The 12263-nt window shown below is 32.4% G+C and overlaps 1 protein-coding gene and 1 long non-coding RNA gene across 3 annotated transcripts; one reads left to right on the forward strand and one right to left on the reverse strand.

Annotated features, from left to right (window-relative positions):
- The first annotated feature begins 6437 nt into the window (after nucleotides 1–6437).
- Nucleotides 6438–9533, forward strand: LOC127846207 (gastrula zinc finger protein XlCGF26.1-like). 2 transcript variants are annotated; one of them, XR_008033454.1, is made up of 3 exons: nucleotides 6438–6528; nucleotides 7337–7483; nucleotides 8019–9533. XR_008033454.1 is itself a non-coding variant. In XM_052377381.1 (2 exons), exons 1-2 carry the CDS (start codon nucleotides 7341–7343, stop codon nucleotides 8293–8295), a joined length of 420 nt encoding a protein of 139 aa, XP_052233341.1. In that variant the 5' UTR covers nucleotides 6626–7340; the 3' UTR covers nucleotides 8296–9533. The 2 variants fall into 2 exon arrangements, 1 of the variants encoding a protein (XP_052233341.1); XM_052377381.1 differs by lacking the exon at nucleotides 6438–6528 and having other exon boundaries at nucleotides 6626–7483.
- A 466-nt stretch (nucleotides 9534–9999) lies between these two features.
- LOC127846220 (uncharacterized) lies at nucleotides 10000–11536 on the reverse strand. The gene is made up of 2 exons (XR_008033455.1): nucleotides 11449–11536; nucleotides 10000–10513 (listed from the first exon to the last, which is right to left on the reverse strand). It is a non-coding gene; the product is annotated as an uncharacterized LOC127846220 (long non-coding RNA).
- Between the last annotated feature and the right edge of the window lie 727 nt (nucleotides 11537–12263).

Raw genomic sequence — 12263 nt, forward strand, 5'->3', positions numbered from 1 at the left:
GCCAGACAGCGGCGAAGGGCGCGTTGTATTTGTTGCATTGTTCCTTATCAATCAGAGAGTCCCCGTGGGGAAGATTTGCGTTCAAAAATCGGTCTTGCTTCTTACACAAAGAACTATTTTGCAGTATCGCTGCGCGACATATACATGTTTGGCAATGAACGCCATATTTAGTAGAGCCATCCTTAGAGCTTTTGGTTTGTAATATAATCGTTTATCTATATTAGCGCAATGACCATCTCTACCGACTCTAATTCAACACAATTTAATGAACATCAGTCATAATTATTACTACACCCTTGCATACATTTGAGATTTCCGGAAACCACATGAGGAGGCAATATTTATATTTATGATTTCAAAATATAAATAAAAAAATAAATTATTGTCTAAGCATTGACTTTAAAGCTGCCAAATTTTACAAATAAATTATTTATATGATAAGTATCGAATTCCTTTGTTTATATATAATGAGTAATTGCAAATAAAAAATAAATAAACAGCACCGGAACTTCAGGTTTAAGTACATTTATTTATAAGGAAATTAGTTTTAGTTATAACGTAGTGTTATGTCGTGTTTATATTTACCGTTTACATAGTTTGAATTCAGTCACTCAATTTTCATTTAAGACGGAAAAATCTATCTATGCCTTAACGTTTTCATGATCAAAATACATTGTAGAAAATAGATGTGTGTTTAAATGAGCTTTTGAATATAAAAGTGCTCTATGTTTTAAACATAAGCAACGGCAAAATCCTAAATGAGCGAAGTTAAATTTCTAAACATTTCAACAAGTTTGAGGAAACATGGTATAATAACATAAATCTATGACAATTACTAAATACAGAAAACTCCATTGCTTGTTTTAACATGCTTAAATACATAACATCAACATACAATGCCGATAAGTTTCCTTTGTGGAATTTTTCACAAACAATACTTGATTGTTGTCCTAATTTGTCTTTTAGAGTAAAGCTTTTAACGGAAGTTGTTCCATTAGTGGACGACTTTCCCAATAAGACATATAAGATAACAAGGCTCGCATACCATTCCAATGATTAGTAACAAAACAATCGGTTCTGGTAAGTGATCGGAAGTGTAATGCTGCATTAGACAGGAGTGTACTGCATTCAACTTCTAAAATAAAGTTATCGAAATACAGGATCAAATTGCTTTTATTTAAGAATTGGTATTATTTAAGAATTAGGAAATTAATTCGAATGCCTAGCTTGGTGCGAAAACACTTTTGACAATATCAATGTGTGTGTGTGGCTATGTGATACATGAATATATAGTGTTGTTAAAAAATCTATAACACATCGTTATAAATAATTCTTATACTACCCCTAATAATAAGCAATCGTCTGTTACAAATGTCATTAGCTTTTACTAGAATGTTCATCTTAGATATTTAAAGAAAAATCTGATTGTGTGAGATCTTTTGTAAATAACGGACATAAAACGTATGTGTGTGTAAAATTATATTGGGTGAAGTTGAAATGTTTTCTAATGTGTGTCTCAGATATAATAATGAACCATATCGATTCTTTTAAAACCCGAGAAAATAGTTATAATAGTCAGAGAGAAATTTAAACTAAAATGATTTTGCTTGTCATGGAATCATCTGCAAATAGTTCTCAGTATTAGACACACAGCGCACACTTAACATGTAAACACAGCCTATCTTCCAGAAGTTCCTAACACCGTTGTTACGATGTCACGAGAGACATAACAAACAGAAATCAGTTGTGCTTCGTAAGGTTTCTCAAGAGAGTAGAACAACAACTAGGCTTTATATCATCACGAAAAATCCATATGAGTTATTTGTATATTTTTGTCAAGAAATTGTTGAATATGATTTTAAACTTATGATTGCGTATTACCATTGATATGTATAGCATAAAGAGATCTGTTTTTGTTGTGTTGTTAAAACAGCGATATGACTTTAGAATCGAAATAAATAATCAAGAGAAAGTAGTTTAACATTTCGTTTAAACAGTATTTTAGCGTGACCTCAATACAGATCCAGCATGTACACCGTTATGAAATGTATGAGCCAAACCTAGTTTGAAATCTCGTATACATAGATACGTTCATGTAAACCTAGTGTGAAATTCACTTGAATTGCACACAAATAATCTGCAAGGTGCATTGATACGACGATTGGCATTCTTTACGAAAATAGAATCAGTAAAACCACTTGCATTTATAAAATATATTTGATATTATTTTATAAGAAAAATGTGTCAGATAACTGAACGTGTGTTTACAAAATGATTCCTGACCTCACTGAATTGTTCAAAAAATGGTCACTACTTAACTGTAACGCCCTACTATGTAACACCATCATAAATGCGTTTTATTCTTACCATTGTCCCATTTTATAATGTTATAAATATATTTCAAATGCATGTAATACAGAAAAAACGAGACTTAAGAAGCATTATCATGAAAGAAACATGGGTAACTTAAGGTAAATAACTAGTAAGCGTTACATTTTAGGACGATAACACAATACATAATTCAACATAATCAGTTTGCTAAGAGCACCACCTTGAGTGACAAGCAATCTGTAATGAAACCAGTTTACCGGCCTGAAAATGTTAAACTAAAACGTATACATTTATGTCGTATTATTCTAACAATAATATAGTTGTTAGTGGCCTGTATCATAGAATACACTAACTTCGAGGCTTGTCGCGCTGTTGTTTTATTCAACCCAAGCCTGATATATTGCAAAATGATAGGAAAGTATAGAAAAGTCTCCTGATTTGTTTTCTATTGATCAAACCTCTACGTTACCATTTTGAAAGAAATGATAAAATATCATTGACAGGACGCTTGATTTATAACTTAATTGAATGTGTTGTAGGACGTTCCAAGTCAAATCATGACGTCACGAGTACTTGCTCTTGATATTTTCAAAATAAGTCTGAAGCTCTTTTTGCTCCTTTTTGTGTCCAAACTATATTACACGTTGGTGACAAATATATTTTATTTTGTTGAAATTGATTATATTGTTAACAAAAATAATCACGTATGTTTGATTCCGAGCACTACGACCTTCTTCCAAATAACAAAAACAACAGGCACCTTTATTTCAGGCAGATATGTATGATATGATTCATATCAGTGTGATTTATGATGTGATTCATTTCACTGGGCATGTGGTTAATATTTCTGTAATAACCTTTATTCCCAATAGTAATATGATCATGTCAAACTCGCGCTGGAGCAATGACCACCAAATCGATTTGCTTAAAGCGAAACCGTAGTACGACACCGGTGTGTCTCTCCCGTCATAAGCATTATGTGTATCTGAATTTTTGTACAATGTAGATCTACGTATTTCACTCCGATAAAGCCATTTAATAATATGGTACGTTCAAAACTCGTTAAGTGGAACATCAATCGAAGCTTTAAATGGTTCTTAGCGGGACCTTTTCCACGTTTTGGTAAATTGATTTAAAAACCGAATTGTAAAGCGCTGCAACGTTTTATATTGATAAATGTAAGAATTGGATCTAAAAAACTCCAGTGGAAAAAAGAATAAAATTTAAACTTTAAAGAATAAAGCCTCAACTGGGCTCAAACCACTGACTCCTGGAATAAAGGTTTAACGCTTAGACCAATCGGCCATCCTGCTCATACAATGTTTAATGTATTTTATAGTTTATATAAGCAATCCTCGAAGTGTCACCAGATATAACGACAACAACAGAACTCTCCAAATGATTCAATCGTTTCACGTTGGAACACTTTATAATTTTCAGGTTTTTTGCGAATCTGAAATATTTTTTTAATTTTGTAAATTTCCCATAACGTGAAAAGGTCCCTTTAAATACATTCGAATTATGTTAGGTGCGCCTCACGTCATAAGGCTTAAAGCCACACACCTTATTTGGAATAGTAAATTAAAGTATAAATAAGAAAACATTTGATATATGCCAACTAGAATATACCTCGTGGTTACAAGGTAGAAATCCGGCTTTTCTGCGCTTAACAACTTACAAATAATCGCGTTTGTCGAAACGGACGTATACGTCTAGAAATCCTACTTTCGGTTTTAAAAGCGGTACCGTTTGAAAAATAATAAATAACTTGCTAACTAGGCTATAGATTTAATTTTATCTTAGCCAATTAGAGTATATATGGTGGTTACAAGGTAGAAATCCGTCTTTTTTGCTCTTTAAAACTTACAAATAATCGCGTTTTTTAGAAATGAACGTACACATGCATATGTTAAGAAATCCTACTTTCGGTTTTAAAAGCCGTTTGAAAAATAATAAATGACTTGCTAACTAGGCTATATATTTACTGACAATTGTGCACACTTTCAAATTACATCTATATGTATTGATTAACGTGTATTTTATTTCAAGGTGTGTGGCTTTAATGCGCACACGATTTCACTTTTCCATGAAAAAGATTTGATGTGACAATAAACACTTAACAAGCGCAATAGGATGAAATGTGCATGTAAAAAATATTTGTTAAATATTTAAGACTTTATATCATGTCTATCCGTTTGCGTAACTAATATCTGTGTTCATTTACATTCGTTCCGTCATTTATGACAAATGGTATTTTTAATTTGACAAGTCTTTAACCAAATAAGATTGAAGGATTTAGTAATTTTATTAAGGCAAATAGCTGTTCTAATCGGCGTAAGCAAGAAATGTTCATTTCTAGCCACAGCCATCGTCAATGGTAAAATTAAATTCTTAAATTTACTATTCTTAATAGAATCTTACTAAAAAGTCGGTTTGATTAACAAGACACATAAGCTGACACTGCAAACTATTGGATAGAAATAAAATCCCTTATAAGTTTTTTCATATTTTCACAAAGCGTAGAAGGGCTGCTTTCTTTGGGATATAACACATATATCAAAGCATGACGTATTTTAACTATACTTATACGAAGACTCAATGGGCTCCGTAGACGGACCCTACATATCCCCTATGTAGGATACGCTTAAATTGAGTCAATTTGTTATGCTTTATTGTTTTAAGTGCACGTGAACAATTGTGGACATTAATATGTATTAAATATGAATATATCCACCTAAATATATAACGTGCAGTCTAATAGTGCGTGTAATTCTTAACAGCTAAGACATAGTCTTATTGCATCTGTAATCAATGTACTAACACTTGATTGAGTCTAAAAGTTATGCTTTACTGTTTTTAGTGCACGTGAACAGTTGTAGACTTTAAAGGTTTTTAATATAAAAATGTTCATATAATATATATAACGTCTAAAGTATGCAGTCTAACAGTAATACTTAATATTTAAGACATTATCATTTTGCATAATGTTAACAATGTACTTACATTGGACTGAGTTAATTCGTTATGTTTTCCATTTTTACTTCTTAGTGCACGTGAAGAACTGTGTACTTAAAATTAGTGTTAATTATGTATATATTCATACATATCCAACCTCTAAGCTTAATGCTTAACACGTTTTTTCTAATTTTTGCAGTAGTATTCTTGACCATATTTTCAGAATCCTTGATCAACGAAAGTCGTTTTCTCGTAAATGTGCAGTCTTAACGTGTACTTAATAATCAATATTTAAGATACACTCATATTGCATATTGTTAACAATGTACTTACATTGATTGAGTCTATTGTTTATGCCTTACTGCTTTTGAGTGCGCATGAACCATTGTCTACCTTAATAAGTATTATTTATGTAAATGCTCATATATATCTAACGTTCAAGCTTAATGCTTAGCATGTATGTTTTTTGTTTCTTGTAATAGTACTTTTGACAGTATTTTACATTTCAGAATTAATATATCTAGCAAGCTCTCTTTTTACACGTAAACATTTCTGTAAATTTCTCTTAAACAATTATAAACTTAACATGTCAAATCTAAATCGCACGTTCTTACGTGAACAACTGTGTACTTAATTAAGTATTAATTATGTAAATTTTAATATATGTCTAAGGGTTAAACTTAATGCTTAACATATTTTTTTAAAGTTTGCAGTAGTATTCTGACTATATTATCAGAATCTTTATACAACGACAGTCGTTCTCTCTTATGTGAGCAGTCTTAACGTGTACGTAATACTTGATCTTTAAGTTATTATCATATTTTATTTTGTAAACAATGTACTAATATTGATTGAGCCAATTTGCTATGCCTTATTGCTTTTTAGTGTGCTTGAACAACTGTGTACTTAATTAAGTATTAATTATGTAAATGTTTATATATATCTAACGATTAAGTTTAATGCTTAACATGTATTCCGTATTATTTTTTAATTCTCGGTAGTAATACTTTTGACGGTTTTCCACATTTTCGAGTTAGTATATCAAGCAATCTCTTTTTTTTCTACACATGAACATTTCCTTAAATTGCTTTCACACTATTACAAGTTTAACGTGCCAAACCTAATTCTCACGTTCTAACTTATATTGTGAACATCACTTTCACCGGGGATGAACAACTTTTGTCACGTGACCGCAAAAGTCAACGCCGGTTGCAGAAACAGATTGTAATCTTGTACATTAAGGTAAGTTTTGTTGTTTTTTCATATAATCAAAATTTCAGTTTTTAACAAGTGATAGCCTATGACACAGTATACTAAATAAACTTTTATTTGAAATGATTCCATTGCCTTTACTGTTTCCACTTTCCGAGAACACTTCGACACAAAATTCTGAAATGCATTGCAAACGCTGTTTGTTTATGTGGTGTTGATGATTTTCTTTCAACAATATTGGTTTAACGACTGAATTAGTATGATTTTACACTTCATTTTAATATATTTAATAAGATTCATGACAAAAATAGCGGTGCAAATTGAAAAATATCTTATTTTTTTGTTTTGTTTTGTTTTGCAAACGCAGGTTGGTATTTCTTGAGCAATAGGAAATGGCAAACGCAGGTTGCGAGAATATTCAAAGGATAATGAAACGCACACTGTACACATTTTTGAAAGTCTTCTAAAATATGATATGGTTACAAATACGAAAATATTAACTATTCAACACAATATATGACTACGGAACTTCAATTGAGGACATTTAAACAGAGCGGAAATATGCTTATCAACACATTAAGTACTGTTACAAGTATATTGAACCACAACGTGCGTTGCCTCCTTTAAGCGGACCTCGAATGACGCTAAACGCGCCAAAACTCACGAAAATCCCGTGCATTAGTAAACACGCATGTTTATTGAACTGTGACGAAAAGAATAGCAGATAGTGTGTCACATCCAATCACTTGCGTTTCATATCTCTTTTGGTGTAGTCTTTAAAACTTTATAAAAACATTTTAGAAATATATTTTAACAAAAAGTAATTCTTTCATTACAGAAACATGACGCTCGTGTGTGAAATCTGTGGAAAGACATTTAAATCGAAGTGGGGGTTAAAGCTTCATGATAAGCGCCACAGAGGGACTGGACGATTCGCCTGTTGTGGAAAAACATTTTACACAAAACAGGCGTTCAACAGACACAGGTTTGTATTTTTTTTGTTTTTTGTACAATGCTAGGTTCTGTCGGTTTAAAAATCAAGATACAATTCAACATAGGTCATTGCATTCTGAGCGAAAGTATGTTTTTATAACCTAGTTGCAAAGCACTATTTAAAATGTTTTGAATGGTGTTTTCGAAAAAAGCCGGCTTTAAAACACTTAACACATTATTACTAGTGTGGTGCATATTGGTGTGCTCATTATAGTATTTAGTTTTTAACGACCATAATTGTCCAGATAAATTTCAATGCAAATTGTCACTGAACAATTGGAATTTACACCGTATAAATCCAGAATGTACGCGTTCCGATACTTCACGTATGTAATTGGACCCTTAAACATATTATTTAATGCGTATTTTGGATTTTGAAATGCGTAAATACGCGTTAACGCGCCTTATCTGGAGCGCTTCTGACGACCATCATTTTGTTAAGTTCCACATTGTTATGGATAATATTCTGTGTGTATTTTTCTGTATTGAATAATAATTCAACAGTTCCATTTGTTTTTGTTATATAGATGCAGCATTCATGGTGTTGAAAAGCCGTTCCCCTGTGAACAATGCGGCAAAAAGTTTTCAACCAAAGATGACCTGAATCGTCACGTCCGGAGGGAGGTTGCTGCAAAGCAATTTACCTGCTCAATTTGCAATGCAACGCTCCGGGAGAAAATTGACCTTCAGGCCCACCTTGCCACCCACAATGGAGAGAAAAACTTTGCTTGTGATATGTGTGAAAAGAGGTACAGGCACCGCAGTAGTCTATCAAAGCACAGATCTGCAAAGCACCGGGCCTAGTCATCTGTTGCATGACGATGATAAGACCAAGAATTATTTTTAATTCTTACCAATGTGCCGTGGTTATTTTCTTAATTATTGAAAATACAGACTGTCATACAATAATATATAGTATTACGCGTGTTTTTGCGTCTTAAACATTGTGTTTCATATCGTTTATCTTGTGTTGTTTTGTTTGATATTCCTGTTTTTAATAAGATTATTGTTGTAATATTTATCATTCTAATTTAAAATGATTATGATAATGGTTGATCTCATACAAATTATTGTGTTCATTATTGCTCATCTGTGATTACTGTTGATCTCAGCCCATGAATTGTGATTTATATTGATTATCTGTGATTATTGTTGATCTTATCAAAATAATTGTAATTTATGTTGATTATCTTTGAATTTTTTATCTTAACCTATTAATAGTGATTTATATTATCTGTGATTATTGTTGATCTTATCAAAATCATTGTGATTTATGTTGATTATCTGTGATTATTGTTGATCTCAACCGATTAATTGTGATTTATATAACCAGTGATTATTGTTGATCTTATCAAAATCATTGTAATTTATGTTGATTATCTGTGATTATTGTTGATCTTTTCGAAATCATTGTAATTTATGTTGATTATCTGTGATTATTGTTGATCTTTTCGAAATCATTGTAATTTATGTTGATTATCTGTGATTATTGTTGATCTTTTCAAAATCATTGTAATTTATGTTGATTATCTGTGATTATTGTTGATCTCACCATATCCGCTGGAATATACATTTGAGCCGCGCTCTGTGAAAAGGGGGTTTAATGCATGTGCGTAAAGTGCAGTCCACATAGGCTAATCAGGGACGGCACTTTCCGCTTTTATGATATGTTTTGTTAAAAGAAAGTCTCTTCTGAGCAAAAATCGAGTTTATCGGAAAGGTTTGTCCCTAATTAGCCTGTACGGAATGCACAGGCTAATATGTGACGACACCTTACGCACATGCATTAAACCCCCTTTTCACAGAGCGAGACTCATTTGTAATCTGCGATTTTTGTTTATCTATTTCGAATCAATATGATTAAAATATATTTTTGGTGAGTTAGCTTTTTGTCTCATTGGAATCATTGTGCGAATTGTCAACAATTACATGTAAATCTGTAATTCCTTCTCAAGTTGCACATAGGCCAGTTTAATGTTTTGCGTATAAGCTATTATTGCGATACGGGATATTCTTTGCAGCAATAAAACAATTAATCTGCATATGTTTGGTTCGTTTTGTTGTTAAAGACACTGATCTTGTTTGCGTTCAACCGCTGGGTTTTTCAATGTTTTTCACAGTATAGTTAGACTTATCTCGGTGAAGTGTACTTTGTCATGGATGTAGTATGCCTTCAGCTTTATTTTAAGTATTATCTCCAACAATCATATTGTAAGATTGTCAGGATTCTCACGTTACACATAAAGACATTATATTGTATGACCAATATGAAGACACTAGTGATTTGCAAGGCGCCCATGTAAAGGTCAATAGTTATTATTATATTTAAAGTTTCGGATCAAAAGATAATGGTATACACCTAAAATGAAAACTATGTCTTGCAGAATAAGAGGAATCGATTGTTTTATTTGCTTCATGATACCTCTCTCCTTATAGGTCCACATTATTTATCATTATGCAACTAAAAGAAAGATACCTTTTTTTAATTAACAAGATACAAGATACATGGCATTTTTTAGAAACTGTAATTTTAAAACTTGAAACAAATAACAGCAAACAAAATAAAGTTAGATCCAATATGTCTGTTGTTGTTTCAAATCCCCCAAAAAGGTTGAATATACCGGTAGGCCTCGTTAAATGAAGCATCCCACAGCGTCAATATAGGCAGCATATTATACGGCCCCAATATTGGTAGCTCCTCAATGCATAAACATAGAAAGAGCAACACAAAATCAAATTCAGTAGCATTACACGGAATCAATATAGGTAACGTTGGTTAACGAATATCAAAAATGACAGCTGTCTTTTAAAGAACTACAAACTGTCGTATGATATTATGATTTCCTTTTACGGGTCAATGTCAATTCCCATTTTTGATGTTAGAAGCATTTTGCTGTCATTTCGTCTTGCCCTCTCCCATCGGACACCCAACGTTCCCTTCTGGAGAGCGTTTCTGCTTGTTGACACGGTGTCAAATTTTCGTTTAGGTTCCTTCCGTTTTGGAATGTCAAATTCGTGGTCCCTGAAACATGATATTTGTAGAGATGATTCTCACAGTTCTTCTATAAATTGTTCCCTCAATCTTCACAGCTGAGCAAAACATATGCATACAATTGTGTTCATTCAAATTGCATTCTTTAACTACCAAATCTTAATATTAAGATAATATTTAATATTAAATATATTTGGACAACTAACAAAACAGCATGAGAAAAATAACATTCCGACAAATTATTTTTCAATTCTTTTGAGATCTTCATTTTACAATACTCCGCTCCGAATCGCGATTTATTTTATGATGATAATGGCGATGAAGATGGAGATGATGATGATGAAGATGTTGATGATGATTTGATTTGAACAGTACATATCGAGTATCGCTTCGTGTGTCGTGTGTCGCGGTCTGAAATTAGACCGCGTTACACGAAATTCGGATAATATGGGCGATATTTGAATAATAAAATATCGCGCGTCGCCGCGACTGTCGCGCAAAATATCGTGTATCGCTTCGTGTGTCGTGTGTCGCCCTTGATGAAAGAAGGGCAAGAATATAGATTCCGTAATCTTAACCAACCTGCGTTTGCCATAATCCAGCTTCAGCAAACTGCGTTTGCTCAACCAACCCGCGTTTGTAAATTTTTGAAATAGCAAGAACTGCCCAAATTAAATATAACAACAACAACTTATATCGCAAATACAATAAATCATCAAAAATTAAGCATCGTGTGCTCTCATTTTTCTAGAAATATGATTTATTCGTGAATGGAAAGTAAAAAAATATAAAATCAAACTGCGTTTGCATCGAAAATCTAAAGTTTGTGTCGAAGTGTTCTTAAAAACTGCAAAGCTTCGAAACAAGTGCAATGCGTCTTAATATGCGAAAAGGTATGAAGCATGTCATAAGCTTTGTATTGTCCAGAAATTTTAACATATTCTCTATAAAAAGATGAAAATTACCTGACGGAGCGGGATTCCTGATGTAATTCAACAACCTGCGTTGACTTTTGTGGTCACGTGACAAAAGTTGTTCATCCCCGGTGACTTTCCTGATCGTCAGAATCTATGTGTAACTTATTATAGGTTGTTATCTCTGTCGAATGCATCACTTCGTCTTTGGCCCACAAAACCGATCACCAAAATTACCAATTGTTTAAAATGTACTAAGCACTTAAAAATTATTGCAGTGACCTTTACTCATAAAATGAATTCATAAATTTTGATATTGTTCCCTATTTCTTTTTTTTTATTTTCATTTTCTTATTCTTTGACTATGTAAATAATGATGGATTCGTTGCATTCTTCTGGTCTATTATAACTCGAAAATATAACGTACACTACCTAATTTTTCAATTGTTTAACGATGGATACCCATAACATCCTACCAAAATACTAAGCGATCGAATTGTTTTTCATATTCCTAAATCTGTTTTTTCTGCTCTCACTTTACAACAATGAAAATGCTCTTATATCGACACTTAATATAATCAAAAGTCAATTCCAACTGTCCCGGTCCATTAAACGACCATACAAGCGCACGATAGTTGGAAAACGCTTGATTCCCAATTCTTATTTCTTAAAAAGAATATTTTATATATTTCTTATAGTCATTGCTGACATTATTCATGTTACTTTCTGGAGACATCGAATTAAATCCAGGCCCGTTATCAACTTTTTCTTCTGAATCCTCTGCCACGGAGTCCAATAATTTTCCTGATATATTATCATTGCAAAACAACTTTTCGTTTATTCAGTATAATGTACAAAGTATACGG

This window comes from Dreissena polymorpha, chromosome 1, assembly GCF_020536995.1.
Source record: "Dreissena polymorpha isolate Duluth1 chromosome 1, UMN_Dpol_1.0, whole genome shotgun sequence".
In the NCBI taxonomy this organism is placed as follows: Eukaryota; Metazoa; Mollusca; class Bivalvia; order Myida; family Dreissenidae; genus Dreissena; species Dreissena polymorpha.